This window comes from Anoplopoma fimbria, chromosome 7 (assembly GCF_027596085.1).
Source record: "Anoplopoma fimbria isolate UVic2021 breed Golden Eagle Sablefish chromosome 7, Afim_UVic_2022, whole genome shotgun sequence".
NCBI classification, from domain to species: domain Eukaryota; kingdom Metazoa; phylum Chordata; class Actinopteri; order Perciformes; family Anoplopomatidae; genus Anoplopoma; species Anoplopoma fimbria.
The window spans coordinates 12,898,026-12,916,005 of record NC_072455.1 but is presented as its reverse complement, the minus strand read 5'-3'; the positions used below and the strand labels follow the sequence as shown (position 1 = coordinate 12,916,005).

The 17,980-nt window shown below is 41.6% G+C and overlaps 1 protein-coding gene across 1 annotated transcript in view; it reads left to right on the top strand.

The window, feature by feature from the left end:
* Positions 1 to 17,980, top strand: part of nrxn2b (neurexin 2b) — a 570,846-nt gene that overhangs the window by 200,481 nt on the left and 352,385 nt on the right. Inside the window, 1 exon segment of the mRNA XM_054600957.1 lies at positions 11,769 to 11,792. Coding sequence (XP_054456932.1) covers positions 11,769 to 11,792 — 24 coding nt within the window.

Below are 17,980 nucleotides of genomic sequence, written 5' to 3'. Positions count from 1 at the left end.
GATTATTCCCCAAAACACCTGCTAGCGTCAGGGTTGGCCGACGATGTCTCACGATGTCTAGCTTTTCTTGAAAAGTCTGTCTTGAAAATGGCTTTGTAAGTATATCTGCGACCAAATCAATCTCTTCTCCTCCATCAGCCATTGTGGGTTGAAAAAAACCCAGCTTGTAGATCTACACGAATTAGCTCGTTCAGGTTCACTTTGCTAGCTCTACGTAGCTCTGCCTCTCACTAGTGCGTATCCAATCAAAATACGTGCACGTGCTGACGTTATTGTACGCCTGCTAGCTGGCCCCGGTGTCGCCAACTCGAAATCTGATTGGTTAACACCACAGTTTTGTTTCCGTTCACTTTAAGCTACAGGCGCCTGCGCTGTTGATTCTGAAGGCCTAAGGGCAAATTTCTTGGACCCTAGCAACACATGATGGCTGAAATATGATTGGCTAAAAGCTCTAACATAAAGGGCAGCGCAACCAAGAGGAAAGCTATGAAATGAAGAGAATAGACTATGGGGAATAATTAAATACATATTTGTGGAAAAAATATATAATTTATATTCTGATGATGTTTAGGCCAGCAGAGAAGGCCTTGCTGGCCCTGACTGCACAAATGTCATTTTATCTGTCCCAACATCGGCCAACACAAAATTATCTATTTTTACATCTTTTTTTCCAGATTATGTGTGGCCATGCAAATAGAAAATAGAAAACCATCCAAATGCACGTCTTGTCCCACCTACCACGTTTGGTGTGGTTTTGATGCTATAATTACAGTTAAAACATGATCTGATTTACTACAGATGCAAACAGCGCAGCCACATTCTTCGTTTCCACTACTCTTCCCATTGGAGCTAACACGACGTCTTGCATTCATAATAGCCTGCAGTCTACAAGACAAGTGCTGGATTCCAGCTGAGGTTATCGTACAGCCCCAGTGGTCTCCAAAGTCTGTTCCACTCTCTGTCTGTGGTTCTTAATGGGTCATGCATATCTACGTCTGCATCAGTAAGCACCAAAATAAGTAAAGCCTGTGAGCTCACACAAGCCAGTTTCTCTCTCCCTCTCGCCGACTCTCCCTCCCTCTGTACGTGTATATTTGCCGTCTTTCTCCACAAAAGCTATGAATTTGTCAGCTTTGTGTGGAATAAAATGAGGCAGACAGAATTAGGTGAGGTGATAGGGACTCTCCACCAAGAGAGAGGAGAGAAGCAGGGGGGAAGAGGAGTGGGGAGAAATGGGCACGCTCCCTGCCTAACAAATGATCACAGATTCAGAGCTCCCCTTGGTGGCTTCCAGCAGTACTGCAAGTGTGCGTGTGGAAGGCGGTGTGTGTTTGGCTAATCCCTGAAGAGTACAGTTGATAGGCAGGCAAGGACACTTGCCTTGACCTCTCATCAGTGCAAGTCTCCACCCCAATACACACACACACACACACACACACACACACACACACACACACACACACACACACACACACACACACACACACACACACACACACATCCCCACCCGTTCTACCCCATGCAATGCGCATATTGGTTGGCATAAGGAGCAAGAGATCCCTCCCTCACCTCCTCCCTCCCTCCCTCTGCTCTCTCTGACATGATGATCTACCATCACGGGCATCTTGTAGACTTCAGCACTGGTGACCATCGCCGCCCTTTCTCCTCCTCTGGGATCTCACACACACACACACACACACACACACACACACACACACACACACACACACACACACACACACACACACACACACACACACACACACACACACACTGCAGACAGAAGAAAGGCAAAGACAAAGATGGAAACCCTCTTGCCCGGGTGTCTTGGGAGAGGATATATACACACACACACACACACGATACATTGCACCAAGATAGAACACATTGTAAAAACAGATCAAATATCAAGTGTGCAATGACACTCTAGTCAGCATATTATAGCAGTGATAGCCCATCCATGCCCAATGCATATTTTAAATAACAACTGCTCTTTCTCTGCTGTGATGCATACTCTGCGAGTATTGATTTTCTGATCTTTTTTAATTCACAGTCAGATTTTCCCTGAAGCCCTGCAGAGACATGGACTAATCCACACACTGCTTTATGCCTTGAAGTGATAACTTTTAGCTTCGACATCTGAAAAAAAAAACCAAAAAAACATTCCTTTGAGGAGCCCTTGGACAGAACGTATAACGAGTCTGACTGGCGCCTGTGTTATTATGTTCATACCCATTACTGCCATTACTGTAACTCAAAGACAATCAATGGGGTTTGTGTGCATTGCAGAGTGGCAGTAGATCAAATACAGATCAGGTAGAGGCTGGTGGTCTGTCAGACTGCGGTTAATGTATTGCCTTTTAAACATAAGATTCAGGTTCTGATATCATCGGCAGCAGTGAGACGGGAGCATCTGACAGCAGTCAGCAGACTTCAGAGTTTTGAGTTCATCAGCTTCCTCTCCTGGCACATACACATTATTCCCATAGCATTAGAGACTCAGTATTCAGGGAAACTGTCCTGTGTTTGGATCCCAACTTAGTTCTGATTAGACACTAATATGAAGTTACTGTTGAGGTTAATATCCCTCCAGTCGGGCCAAGTAACATGATTAGCTGCACTCAGTTTGTTTCTCATCGATTAAATTCTGTTGGTGCAGATCTGTTGTGAGGATACGGAAGCAGTAAGCCATAGTGTTTCTCATAGCATGTATACATGCATGCAGAGTGCCACTGATAGGTGAAAGTCTGTTTTCAGCAGCCATGACTACTCAGTAAAACATTTGTGAAAGTATGGCCTGCTATGCATGATGGGGATGTTCCACCCTGCTGCTCTGTAGATAACTATAGTCTAGCTTTTGTGATGGTATTCGTTCGACCCCTATACTATTGTGATTGGTTTGATATTTCTCCATGGTCTGCTGATATTACAGCAATGTAATGCCAGTATAAATGATGGCTTGGGAAATTTCAATTTACTGGAAAGATAGGAATACTTAATCAATACACTAACGTATTCTTTGAGTAACTTTCCATGTTTACAATCACTGGAAAAATCTGAATGGACTCGGACCAATAAAGGCCCGTCTGTACGCTTAATAGGCACTCACATCCCACAGGGGGCCGCAGTCAGTCAGAGGAAACATGACACACACTGTCAGGGGAAAGGAAGTGCACGCATGTATGTCTGTATTTTTGTTTGTTCACGAGAAGAAGAGAGAGCGAGCGGATGATCGGGTGCACAATAGAGAATGGGAAATGGTGTTCTCTGAGACTAAAGTAATATCGGGGGGTGGGGGGCACTGGAAGAAAGAAAGCAGTTTGTTCTCTACTAAGAAAAAAAAACACAGGGAAGCTTTCTTTTAATTCCCCAATGTGACTTTAAAACCAGACGATTCCACATCCACAGAACTGGGCCAGTAGCTTAGCCAGCGTCTAGAGACAAAGAGAGACCTCTGAACACAAGTCCCCACTGTCACCCTTTCCTTCTGTTTTACCTCATCTCCAGTATCATCTGTCCTTCTCTTGTCTTTCTTCATGTCCACCTTGATGTTCTTTAAGTCCCCCACACATTCACATCTCCTTTCCATATAATTGGACCTCGGATGCAGTCATTGGGTCAATGAATGGATCAGACAGAGTTTTGATACACTCTCTTAGTGCTGAATGCACAGCCTGCAGGTTCAGCTCCAGGCCCACAGTTCAGTTAGATGAGGCCAGCTTTGATCTGCATCAGGGTGGAGTTCAGCAGAGGTCATGTTGAGAATCATAATCCGTGACTTATACTGTGAACGCTATGAACCATATGAGAATGTACTGACCGAGAAAATTGATATATTTTATTTACTTAGGAACTACAAAGCCTTAAAAATCTATAGAGAAAGGCAAATATAAATGTTTGTTTTGCTGTGGCCCAGATTGATAAAAAAAACCAAAACCTAGTGATTCAACCTCTAAAGAACAACCTTTATAGTTGCTTTTCTGCAATCCCCTACTAATAGGAGGTGTTGTGGAAACAGCAGTAGGACTTGTATCCTTTTTTGAATAAGCAAAATCCCCAAAATGGTTGCATATGTAGCATAAGTATCAACAGCTGTTCTTGATGTGTTGCATACCACTTTAAGAGCATATATAAGAGTGACACCTCTGTCCAAGGGGGAAAAGTAACTCTCAAAGAATGCCTGTGAATCCACAGGCATTGCATGTGGTTGTTTATGATTGCGGGGACTCAAGCACAAACTCCCAGTCAGTAATAGATAATTCAACTCAACACACACAAACTTCACAAGCACAGGAGAACATGACATAGAATCCAAAAATGCAAAGCTAGTTATTCAGTTCAGTGCACAAACACGCCCCATGAAATTCTAAACTTCTTCTAGCCTCCATGCATGTCCTCCATCCATAATATAAATTGCTGCTAGCTAACTGTATGTATTCACATTCTACACACAGCACTCGTCACGCTGCGCCTGCATACACCCGCTCAACTACTATATGGCAGTAATATGGAGAAACAGGCCAAATCAAAGCCATAGAAAACCTTTGAATAAAACAACAAAAAAAGACTTTTCACCCAAACAATAGTGTGATTTGAAAATAAAACACAGTTACAGCCCACTGTCTGATATGACTGACTAAATCATTTATTATATTTAAATTATTATTTAAAAAGCATTTTTATTTTATTTTAAATTGAGATCTAAATGTGTGTTCAGTTGTAATCTGGCTTACTAAAACATCACCGTTTTTTAGGAATCATGTTTTAAGTGGCAGGTCATGTGGAGGAAACATTTTTAGGGCACATTTATGGGGCAGCTGTGGCGTAGTGGAGAGCAAGGTAGTTCTCCAATCAGAGGGTCGGTGGTTCGATACCCGGCTTCGGCAGTCGATGTGTCCTTGGGCAAGACACTTAACCCCAAGTTGCTCCCGAAGGCTTGCCATCGGTGTGGACTGGATGTTGCATGAATGTTAGTTAGAGTCTGATGGTGGCACCTTGCATGGTAGCCTGTCATCAGTGTGTGAATGGGTGAATGATATGTAATATACTACTGATTGTAAGTCGCTTTGGATAAAAGCGTCTGCTAAATGATGTAATGTAATTTATTTTATATGAGCCGACAGAATGACAACCTCAACCCTCCCCCTTCAATCAATACGAGTTTCCTGGACGCTCCCCACCTCTTTGTCCTTCTCTCCATCTCCCCCTCTCTCACTTGCTTCCGTTTCCGTAAGGCATGATCAGCTGCAATTACCATCCCTCCTCTTCCTCCATTCTCTCATCCAACGTTCCTCCAAGAGGCAGCCGGAATTCCTGAGAGGGAACCAATCAATTCCTCTCCCGCTCCTCTTCCCCTCCCCTCCCTCTCTCATTTCCAATCGGTCTCTGTCGTCCATTCTAGCTAGTAACTTGTCACTTAGCAACGGTGTCTGCTATGCTTTTGGCCAGTGAATCGTCCCTGGCTGCAGTAATCCAGAAGCCGCATTAACCAATTCCAAGTCCTGATTTGAAAATAAAAAAGTCCTGATTTGCTTTATTTAACCATTTATTTAGAAACCCTCATGCCTTTGTCAGTAGTAATTGGGTTATACTAAATGTACAAATTACTTAGTGACACTCCAGTTATTTTATTGTGGAACCTTTGGCTTACATGTTGTGGCCCACCACCCACACGCCTTGTGGATTAGCTCCTACCATTTACATATAATTGTCTGTTTGAGGTCAGTATAATGACGGATTGAACCTCTTGTGGCCATTTTGAATAATGCCATTTGAGGCGCTCAGCTTTGCTCACACATACAGCAGAGAGCCTTTATGGTTACGGTAGGAACTGTTATTGAATGCTGACAGAGGTTGTGGATTTGTTTGACGTACATAATGACATGCTAACACCGCTGTAATCCCTCCTCAGTTCACCTCCAATGACATTTTAAGTAATCTTAATGTGCTCCAGCCCAGAGGAGGTGGGGGTGCAGTCACGGTGTGAAATTCCCCATGCTGATCAGAGGTCAGCACCCAGTCGTTTGATACCCACACAGAGAGGTTCCTTGCATTGGAGGGGAAAATAAAAGCTAATTTGCATCACAGTGCCACTGCATTAGCATATCTGCACGCATTCCCACATTCACTCACTCGTCAGCCTCATTTGCCGCTACCTGCTCCAGCACTTTTATGTTTATTCATCCCTCTTTACAGGATACCTGTAATCAGATAACAAATCTCTGCGTCATTAGCACATTCAAACAGGTAATAAAATGCTATTGAGATAGAAGCCGGTGGGAGATTATGGAAGAGATAATGGGAGGGAACAGGACAACTCAGCAGGGTGAACGTCTTAGGAGGAGAGTAAGGAGAGGAGAAAGTCTAGCAGTGAGTTTATTTTATTAACATCTTGGATCCAGGGTGAACGTTAACACCACGATCAAAGGCATCCTTAGCTTTTACTTGCATCCAAAAGTGTTTCACTTTGTGCTCTTTAGCCCAACTGTTACCATTTTTCATCAATCACGTTCACAAGTCCATACCAGCTGTATACAATTAAGTGGAGATGGCTGGAACTACTCTCTCTAAAACATACACATTCATGTTCAGCTGCTATAGCTCTGTGCTCACAGTTGAATTCAAATGTATTTACAATGTGCTATGAATTCCTAAATAACAAATGCTAGTTTAGTTAGACGAGCCAAAGTCAAAGATTATTGCATTGACTTTGTTCTAAGAAGAGCAGCTACTGATTCTAGAGACATTCAAGCATTGAGTTAAGCCAGGCCAAGTGCATCCACAAATCAGTCCAATGCAGTGTCACATTATTGATTTACTACGCTAAGTACAATGCAATCAGATCAAGAATGTACAAACGATCAGCAGTAAAATGATTTACTTTGAGTTTATTGTTTATCTTTACGGTGAAATGAATACAACAGTTGTACTTGTGGGTTGTGATTGATCTCATCCTGATGGAATCCAAACAGAAACAAAGGACAGGGATGGAGTCAGTCAGTCAGCCGGAGATGGGAAAATAGAGGTGAGGATGATGGGAGGCACAACAGAAATGGAGAGAGAATTATGACCATCTGCACTGCAACACACAATATGTTCTACTGCAATCTCCAAACACACACACACACACACACACACACACACACACACACACACACACACACACACACACACACACACACACACACACACACACACACACACCTATACAGTAGCACACACCCCCACACACTGTTTGTTTGCAGACTTCTCTCCACCGTAATTGCAGTGACATTTATATTTGCACCTGAAGCCTGTCTGCCAGTTTCCATTACTTGGAGCCAGATTCAGGGAGAGGCAGACAGGAGTGAATGGTGGATGATTGGAATGAACGCGGAACCGAATGTACCCGAAAGAGCTGTTTTGAATCCAGGCCCAGTTCCCCTCCATCTGACAGGGTCACACGCAGAGTGTCTGTGTTGCAGAGGAACAGCTAATACACCACGCACACACGAATACCAAGCAACGGACCATAGATACAGTAGGATAAGGACGCTCACACTCACACAGCCAACACAAACTCAGCTAACACTTACACAGGTAACACACACTGATATGTCCTGTCTCTCTAAGCATTAATTCAGACCTCTCAATGACGAATAGCGCCGATATCTTCCCCTCCCACCCCGTAATACTATTCCACAATATCACTTTCATCACTTATTTCTAAAGGCCCACATTTATAGGTGAATGGTCATCAGTCAGACCTGTCTATGTTACAATGATAAATCATTCTGGACTGTGAATCTTGGCTCGGGCTGCACTGTCCATTTGTCATGAAATATTTATTCAGCTTATTCGCTGGTGGCCACAGTTCAGTAGCGTCCACTGTGACAAGTGTGTAAAAGATCAGCGACTCAACAAAAACACCATCTAACATCTTTGCCATCTATGGCCGGCCTCCTGCAGGTCCTCAGCACAGGTTGAAAGAGCCATGTCAACTGTTTCACCCCTCTGTGAGATGCACAGCTCCCAAACATTGATGGTGAATGACAGCGTTAGCAGCAATAGCTCCTTTCTCCAAACCCGTCCCCCAGTATTTAATACATGACGATTCCTTAGCCCAGGGGGGCCCTGTGAGACAGATGCAACACAAAGTTGTTTGTGTGGGCCTGTGGTTGTTTACATGACTGGGAGCTGTATCCCCCATCAGCAAACTTCGGCACTCACAGCCTTCATTTTCCTACAAGGGTCAATTACAGAGAGGGGGATGTGCTGTCACAGCAGGGGCTCCGGGCTTACTGGGTTGAGGCAAAGTTAAAACAAGTACGGTGTATGGAAAATGAAATTTACTGTTAGACAGTAAAACAAGTAGTTGGTCTCTTTTTGATATTTTTTAGTTCTTCATTAAAATCCCAAGCCGGTTTTATGTTTTGGTACTCTTGAGTTGGTTGTCAGCCCACTGTATTTTCTAGTTATCAGTCCATTCTGGATATTGGCTTGATTACAAGAATAGAACAAACTTTAATTTTCCTGCACGATTGATTTTTGCCAACGGAGCACCAGTTCAGCAGTATTTACAGTGGAAAGTCTGACCTGTATAATGGCTACACCTCTAGATCTTCACAACACTTCCAATGACTTGTTCAACTTCTTTATAGACTGGCAGTTCTACATCTTACTCTTATCATGACCCTAGTCTAATTACACATAGACTACCTATGATATATATTAACGTGTTGTTATTCATCATGTTATTTTCGTCTCCCTCATTTCTTTGTCTCTTGGAAAGTCAGTCTTCATTAGTCTGCATGCCTTGACCTTGACTTACATTTTTTCAACCTGGACCCTGTTTTACCATGTTCCTGTGTCTAAGTTATCTGTGGGGACAACGGTCGGCAAGTCCAGCTCAAGGGAAAATATCATTCTGAAATCTTGGTTCAGCAAGACTTGGTTCGAAAAATAACAATATGAGCAGTGGTAAAAACAAAGACTATTACTGGACATAAAGATTTAGATTGACGGTGAGGAGTTGCCAAATATGATTACATTGAAGCCTGTTGAGCTGCTGCCAACTGTAACGTTCTCTCCCTCAATACTAGACCAATTTAAAAAATGGTATTTCGATTAGTCACTTAGACACAAAAACATGAGGAAAAAGGTCCAGGATGAAAAACCCAAAAGTGTTCCTTTTACCCTATACAGGAGACCTGTCCAGGAGAAAAAAAGATATATACAATAAAGAACTCTGCCTTTCCTATATGCATATTCATATTACTCACTGAACAGACTCACACACATATGTTCGCTCATTATAGAGAAGATTATGCAGATACCGTGCATATACATCTCCAAATGTAATCTCTCCCTTTCATTTCCATCACCCATCTTTGCACATGCTGACTTCACTTTATCGTGTAATTTCAAAGATCATCAGCAATTTTCTGAAGGATGAATTTTTCACAACCATCCCAGGGCTGCTCTGTCACAGAACGGATAAAGCGATCAATTCAAAATCCAGACATCAAACGCCTGTGAGGGATCTGAAACTTGCTGAATTCAAAATGTTGCTCTTAATAGTCTCTCATACTCGCTGAATCACAGACCGTCTTTCAATGAGGATAAAAAAGCCCACAATCATTGTCACCTTTAGTAAGAGCACATTTGTTAAACTTATGAAACCAGGCTCCCAGTTGTTGAATCTTCCCATCTATCACATCTTCTCTTTGATCTATCAGCTGTTGTCTTTATAAACTCAGACATGGGAGTGCAGCGTGGGATGGATATCCAAATTCACATCCACGTTTGAATCCCATTCACATAATTAATGGATTAAGAGGAGTCATTACAGTGTGGGTGACTGGTTAAGGCACTTTACCCTGACCCTGGATCAGAGTGGGCGTTCAGGAGGCTTCAGATCCGCCAGTTAGCCCACCGGGGGGGCTTTGTTTATGGCTGCCTCTTAGGCTCAGCTCCCACACAGATGGCATAAACACATAGTAATCCAACCCACGCACAAACACCCACACTACTGTATCTACTGTACATACTACAGGGACTCACTTGCATGTAAAACATTGCAGTGACAGATTATCTCTGCATGTATACATCTTAACTGCCTGAGTGAGATCTTTGCTCTTCCATTGTATTTAAACAGCACCATCATTATGATGTAAAATCTGATCGGTTTTAACTGCCTGAGTCACACATTGAGATTTCAATTGTGTAGTGTCCCAGACCCTATAAATGGGAATCAATAGGTTCTGCACAAATTCTAGCGTCATAAAGGCCATTCGTTTTGTTTCGCTGCCCATAAGTTATTTATTGCTGTCAGTCGCCCACAGTAGGCGACACCTTCAACTTTCAGTTCGAGCTATAAGATGTCCTCTAGATGTCAACTCGAGGGGGAACTCGAGAAAGATCTCAGTGACAGATCCTTTACCCTCTCACTGCTGGTACATGGGAAGACTGACTCTCTACCAGCACTCAGCAGCATGGACAGACAGCGTAGGGCTGATAGTCAGAGCTAACCGGACAGGAGATGTTACTGTCACACTCTGTTTCTCTGAAGGAAAGACGGGGAGTCTGCTGGGTCAAAAACATCTCAAACAATCATAATCTAAAGAATCAGACGTTGAGTTATTAGCCTTATGTGCACCTCTTGTGGAACTGTCACCTTTTTCATCCCACCGGAGTGACATAATGCACAGATGACAGACTGGAGATGTGTCACATGGTTCATTATTTATTGACATGTTCTAGTTTCCTTGCTTTTCTCTCCCCAGTGACAGAGCCATTGCTATTTATTGTGGAAATGACTCCAGTGACTAATTGACCATTTATCTCTCTCTCAGGATGCTTCAGGTCCCGGTACCCTCAGTGAAATCCCTCCATCTCTCTCTGCCCTTCTTTATCCGTTCTTATCATGCTTACGAATATGCTTAATCAATGCTGGTTCCTTAACTGCCCCAATGATTCCACATCACTGAAAATGGAATGTTGTCTTTTACCACAATTGTCCATTTTTACAATGCAATAATTATTTTTTTGTTTATTCCCTGCAAATATCACATTAACCTCTTAATGACTACTTGGGGACATTTTTCTTAGAGAATTGCACCTTTTCAAGTCATCAAGACATGATTGGCCTCGCCCAGTACTAAAGGACGCCATTTTCAAATGGACTACATCCCACCGCGGGCCGAGCCCACTGAGCAGATTAGCCTGTCAGAGTGAACAGTTGATGTTATTTTCCCTCACCCCCTTCCCCGCTCAAAACAAACACCCCCATCACAACTAGCCAAATCCCCTCTGTGGAAGTTGATTTGCTAACTCTTGTCTCTTTTACTAACAACAAGCTTCAGAATTCTTCCAATTTGATTCTTTTCATTGGTGGATTTTCTTTTCCCTTACCTTTTTATGATTTCAACAACTAACACTGTGTCATTCACGGAATGTGAACCATCTGTTGTTTTCTCTACTTAACTTGCGACTTACATACTAACAAATGTATTGTTATCCTTTTATACCTTTTATTTTGTTTTTTAGATGACCCTTTTAAAACTTAATGGTTTTACAATTGCTTTCTTTATTTCTTTATTTGGATATTTTAGTATCTTTTTTAATATTTTAACATTAGATGCATTTTTGTTATTGAAAGGAGAAGCTGGTTTTGCAAAAGGCAATTTTTATTTTTTCTTTGCCACTTTTTTGGGGTTGAGGTGTGTTTTCTTGAGTTTAAGGTTTGTCATTATTTTTTTTTCTTTCTCCTCCCCCTGTTTCTCCTGAAGCACGCAGGCATTGGACACGCTATGGTAAACAAACTGCATTATATGGTAGATATCATTCTAATTGTCTTATACTTTGGTTTGCCCTGGGTTTTCCGTTACCTCTTTCTATTCTGTTTGCTTTACTGAAAGTACAATCCGCCATCAATTCCAAGGTAGCTGAAAAACTCCACCTCTCTGTTTTTCTTTAAGCCCTCTCTCTCTATATATATGTTATTGCTTTTTATTGCCATCCAGTCCCTCCCCCTTCCTGAAAAGAATTATTGTGTTCATCCAAAGAGGTCTGCCCAAAAGATATAGAAATTACACAAATTTAGATTTTAAGATTTGATTTGTGTTGCTTTTTTATTTTTTGCCCCTTTTATTTTTTTTTTTTTAACTTCAAACACAATCCGTATGAAGAAATAAAGAACCATGATGCAAGATATTTTCTCAATTGAGTAGAGTTTGAATAGGTACCTTCTATTTTTTTCTTAATCCCTGTTTACTCCTGATAAACCCTATGATGTGAACGTACACTGCAGATTTCTCAAGCACAAAAATGGCTTACAAAAGCAATTCCAGTGAGAGCAAGTAAAAAAATAATTTAAAAAATCAATTTGTTCTTTCATTTCTTCAACACTTTATCAACATGTGAGGAGTTTCCCTGATAAGACCATCTTGCCACGTTGGACCCAGTTGGACCCGTTCAGCCTGTTATATAGTGACCTGTTATCTGGGCTTGCCATCCTGTGGTTTATGGAGTCATGAAGAGTATTTACAACTCTTGATTTAATGGCCCAAGCCCCCACTGTAAAGTAGGCCTCAAATGAGGGTTTGATCCCATTAGTGGCCTTGGGCTGATTTATGATCAAGATGGGGCTGTTCCCAGACCAGCACCTGAACACACTCCCGGTCTTACACGCACATGTACACACTTAATAAAGTGCTTTAATGTGGCATTAGTCCCCTGATCTCAGGTGCAGCAAATCAGACCAGGAGTGACGATGGAAACTCATGATTGAAAATAAAATGACAATTGCGCTTTTATTAAGCTGCAGACTGGGGACATTGCAGACATGTAGACAATGAAGGCTCTCTGACTCAGACCTCAGTGGGATCTGGTTTTAGTAGCTGTGATGAGTGTTACTTGCGTTCACTGGACTTTTTAATCAATGAATGCAGCTGTCTGGCCATTGACGCTGACCATAAAGGGAGCTGCCTGGGAAAATCTGAACAGTGTGCAATCGACCCCTCATTAACACTAACACTAACTTATATTTCTTATACTTTACTGGCCTCACCCCTTGCATGAAGAGACTTGAACACCCCTTCCCAATCTTTTTTTTCTTTCTTTCTTTTTTTCTTTCTGTTGTTTTCTTATATACAGATTGAGTATATATGTATATGTATATATCATGGCTAACATATATACATACATATATCAATTGTCCTAATTTAATCAATACGGCCATGAAACATGTTAGCCACACCCTCTTGCTGTTTTATTTTATTTAATTTGACTTTATTTCTTTCTTTTTTTTACTTCTATAAGTTTAACTTCAAAATTAACTTACTAAAATGAATAACGACCTCACACCTTATCCTGCTGAAACAAAAAAAAAAAGGGAAATAGTAAAGAGGGGAGACAGACTTTCATTTTCTGGGTGAATAGAGGATTGATGCCCCAGGGAGTAAATCTGCCCAATCCATCATAATGCATGGGTTGGGGAAAAACTGTTGAGCGTGTGCTGTAATCCACTGTATCCAGTGACTCACTTGTCTCACATTTGACAAAAAGTGATGAAGCTATTTTGAGCTCACATCAAAAATCCTTTGGCAAACGTTTAAATGGAGGCATAATGAGTAGTGCAATCATGTCTGAGGACGGATTTTTTTTTTTTTATGTCCAATGGCGTGTAGGACATGGATAGTGATGATAAGACCTGTCCCACCATTGGGATACTAACTGTTCTATTCACCGAGACAGGGGCGTCCTGTCTCCCCTCTCAATGTTCCCTCTTCTTTAAAAACCCTCTCATTTCCGTTGATTTCATCTGTGATTGGTGACATTGGTCCCATCCTGTCCCTCCTCCACCTCCAGACTGACAGTATCCAGTGGTCGTATCCCTGCACCCTGTCTGCATGTCTCTAATGGCTAGAACGTCCTCCCATCAGCATACTCGCAGGGTGTAAATGCTGCTCTAGCCCAGCGCGTGTCAGTCTGTTGTACATGTGTCTCGATGGGTCTTTCTGTTGCATTCTTTTCCAAACCATAACATTGAAAGCTCTCCTCCTTACCCCATTTGTCTGGTGTCGTGGTGACCTGCAATTACATCCGCTACCCCACTTCTTACCCATTTTGCTGCATCTTGCCAGATGTTTTTATTTTTTAAATTCATCTAATAGTTGGTCTGTTTGTGTTGTGTCTCATGGAACCCCCCCCCCCCCCCCCATCCAATCCTCATTCTTCCTGTCATCCCTTCCATTTTAAGTGCATGGCTTGTGTGTCACCCTGTTAGCTTGGATGGATTCATTTTGTTTCCTCTTAACCAAAACAAACCCTCGCACATGAAATAACACATTCAGTCCATATTTCGGACCTGGTTTGAGCAATCAAATTTGAGGACTTTTAAAGAATCCTCACCTAACTTATCACTAAATTTACTAAAACAGTGTTACTAATCTGCTGTTTGAATCAAACCTTTGTTGTAACTGTACTAACAACCATTTTTGTGTCTGACTTTCCCTTACTTACAAAAATACTAACCGATTTTGTTCACCCTCCAACCCTTTTAACTCTTTTCGGCAAACAACTATAAAATAACTCCTCCCCCCCTTTCTCTCCTCCATCCCCAAAACAGCACTCGCCCCAGGCCTCCCAACCCTCCTTCATTAACTAACCTAGATGTGGAGCTTAGTTAGAAAATACATATTTAGTGTTGAAATAATAAATCACTCGCGGCTAATACACGTTGACCAGCTGCCAGACACCTACAGAAGTCCACCGCTGGAAGGAAATCACTTCTCTCCCTTTCTCTCTTGAACATCCTGCCTTCCTGCGGCTCTGGCTTTGACCCGAGCAACTGGGTGTGATCTATGATGACACGTTTCTTATGGAACCCTGGATGGAAACTGTATTATGCAACCACTGTTAGACACAATATAACACATTATTTCCCCCTGAAAATGATCAAATGTAGTGGCAGCGAGGGTAAGTGATACATTTCCAAGGTAAGCTCGCTGCCTCCTCTCTGGACAGATTATGCTGTTAGATACATGAAGGTACTGACAGGTGTCCGTACCGGGTCAGACGGTGCTGCGTACGTTAGATAAAACCGATCACAGAGAAACTAGAGCTCAGAGTAAAGACTGGATGCTTCAGAAAATTGAAGGTAAAACACAATCTTCATTCTTGGATTGGTGTTCACAGTGAGAGTGAGAGTGAGAAAGTCACACAAAGCTACTTTTAATTGTACGTGTTGAAGCCCCGACATGATTTAGCTTTAAATACCATGACATGTAATATTCCTCCTTTGTCTATCATATAGGGGAAGTAGTGTCTGCTGTATTAGTTTTAGCAGTGACACGTTATAATAATCATCATTAATAAATGGCAAGTTGATAGTGAAACTTTAGTTAATAGTCTTTTCATTGTTAACAAACAATGGTATGATAACCATGTTCATTAATTATAACAAATACCATAACTATCTATAAGTTATCTTATCATTAGTTTGTGCAAAACAATAATTTGATTTTAATTTATGTATCATATTGTAGGTGAAACGAGACGATAACAATTGTTTTCCTCATTATATTAGTCCACTATTTATTAATGGTCTAGTTTTGAATACATTAACTTTTATATACTATATTAACCAATTATTAACCATTAACATGGGTTACAAATATTTGGCCCATTTCTTAAAGGTTAACAAATCATTTAGTAATCACTTACAAATACTTACAATAGTGTATAAAAGATTATGAGTGCAACAATAAACTGTTAATGTAACAAAAAAATCCATTTTAATAATTAGTAAACCATATAATTTCATTGTTTGATAAAAGTAAAATAACTATTGTGTAATGAACTATTCATTTAATGTTTAATAATGATGGTTATTATTAAGGGTTACAGTTTTACCTTCTGCTTACTCTTCCTCGTGACTCATGTTATTGTATTTGCTCTAGTCAGCATATAAGTGGCCCCTAGTCTCCTGAAAATGAATAAACACAGTGGATAAGCAGCGATGTGTTGGTAATTGTATGTAAGACGTGAGGTGGATACATCTCAAGCACTAATTATTTACAATGTAAGCTCACTAGAGTTGAACATTCTTGTAGTCGATACAGGATCTGGTTAGTCCTATCGTTTCATGTATAGTGTTATTGACTCAGTGTTATCCCAGTTGGAATCATGTTGACGTTTGTTAACTTGATGAAAGGTGGATCTACTTGTTGGAGCGTTTAGTTGCGAGCATCGGGCAGTCGTGGGGCCAGATATGGTCGATGAGCCAGTAACACGCTCAGCTGATCACACAGCACCACTCCGCAAGGAACCTAAGCGTTCTAGTTCACCGTGTGACGCCCCATCACAAAAGCTTTGATATTCTGTAGGTTGTCGGTGGTTTAGGAGGAACACGCACAAAGGAGAAAGATTGATTTCATAGAGGGGGGTTGAAATCATAACAGAGACCATTCCCCTACTTCAGGACCACGTAGGCATGTGAGTGGGCAAAACACAATGCTCCCCATGATCTGGATTCAAAGCTCAGTCAAACCCTTCACAGTACATTCAGCTGTAAACAGCTCCAGTCTGTGCTTTCTATGATACCCGGGGTACACAGTTCAGCACAGATCAGCCAGCTATGTTTGGTTTCTCTGTGTACTGGGCTAAAGGAGTGTTTGAAGAGCAGCTGGGTAAAAACCAAGGGATCCAATAGAAGCAAGTGGGCTTTGTGTGTTGTGTGTGTGTGTGCGTGTGTGTGTGTGTGTGTGTGTGTGTGTGTGTGTGTGTGTGTGTGTGTGTGTGTGTGTGTGTGTGTGTGTGTGTTATCTTACTTAGATAGGCCTATTGTTAGGGGGTGTGTGTTGTTTCAGAAGGAACCAGGTCAGATTTTTAGATTTGAGTTTTTGTTAGTTTCAATATTTTCAATATATTCAATAGCAAGAACTTCTCACTGGATAAAGAGCAGAAAAGAATGTGTGAATTAATTATGTTTTTGTATTTATCAGGCATGCTTAGATTATCACACCAGGCTATGTTTCAAGAAGGGAACTGTGATTCACCTAATCACAAGGAATAACTTTCAGGCCATATTGTTGCACGTGCTCAGGTCCTTTAAAGACATTTTTCACAGCAAAATAAATCACCGTTGTTTTCGTACAGTAAATAAAGGGGTAAGGCACAATTCCATGTTAATGAGTGCTTTGGTTCTGTCACTGGAATGCATTCACAATCAAGGAAACGCAGGCACAGCCAGCATTTATTATAGTGACCTGGATCCAACGGTTTGCACTGCTGTGCCTGCCTTATCATGGTGACAAGTAAAATACCAACAATTACATCTTTTTTCAAGCTGTTTTTCTCCACGCTGAAAGATAACATTCACTACAATGGAGAACAAACAGTCAGTATCTCTGGTGGAACCTTCATATTTGACTCCCCCACCATTTAAATACTAATCTGTCTGTATTTCGCAGCAAAGGTTTTGAGAATGGAATGCATTTTAATTTTCTCCTAACTGTATGGCCTCCAGGCCGGGAGCATCGGGGTATTTCCCGCAGCAACCTGGGATGTATCATCACCCTTTTCCCTCCTCTGGCCGGTGATGCAAATGCTCGTAATGCCACTGAATGAGTTGAGTGTGCAGTCTGGTTAAAGCAAAGACTAGCTAGCTCTCGTGAACAATTACAAAGTCACCTCAGAGGAAACACTTGGATATTTGTTTTACATTAGCTTATTTTTGCTCTCTGGGTTTTTTCTTGCTGCATAGGTCCAACTTCTGATCACAGAAAACATCAATGAATTCCATGACATAACCCCAGGGATATGTTTGAAATGCTTTGATGGAGCATTTATGGTTCTAAATCTAATTTCCCCTTTTTAGCTGGGGACTTCATAGGTGTCTGGCAGCTAGACAGTGTAAGTCGTTCATGGCCCCAATGAGCACATCCATCCCTGAAGGTGTACCATCAACAACCCTCCACAAAATAATCTCCCAGATCCA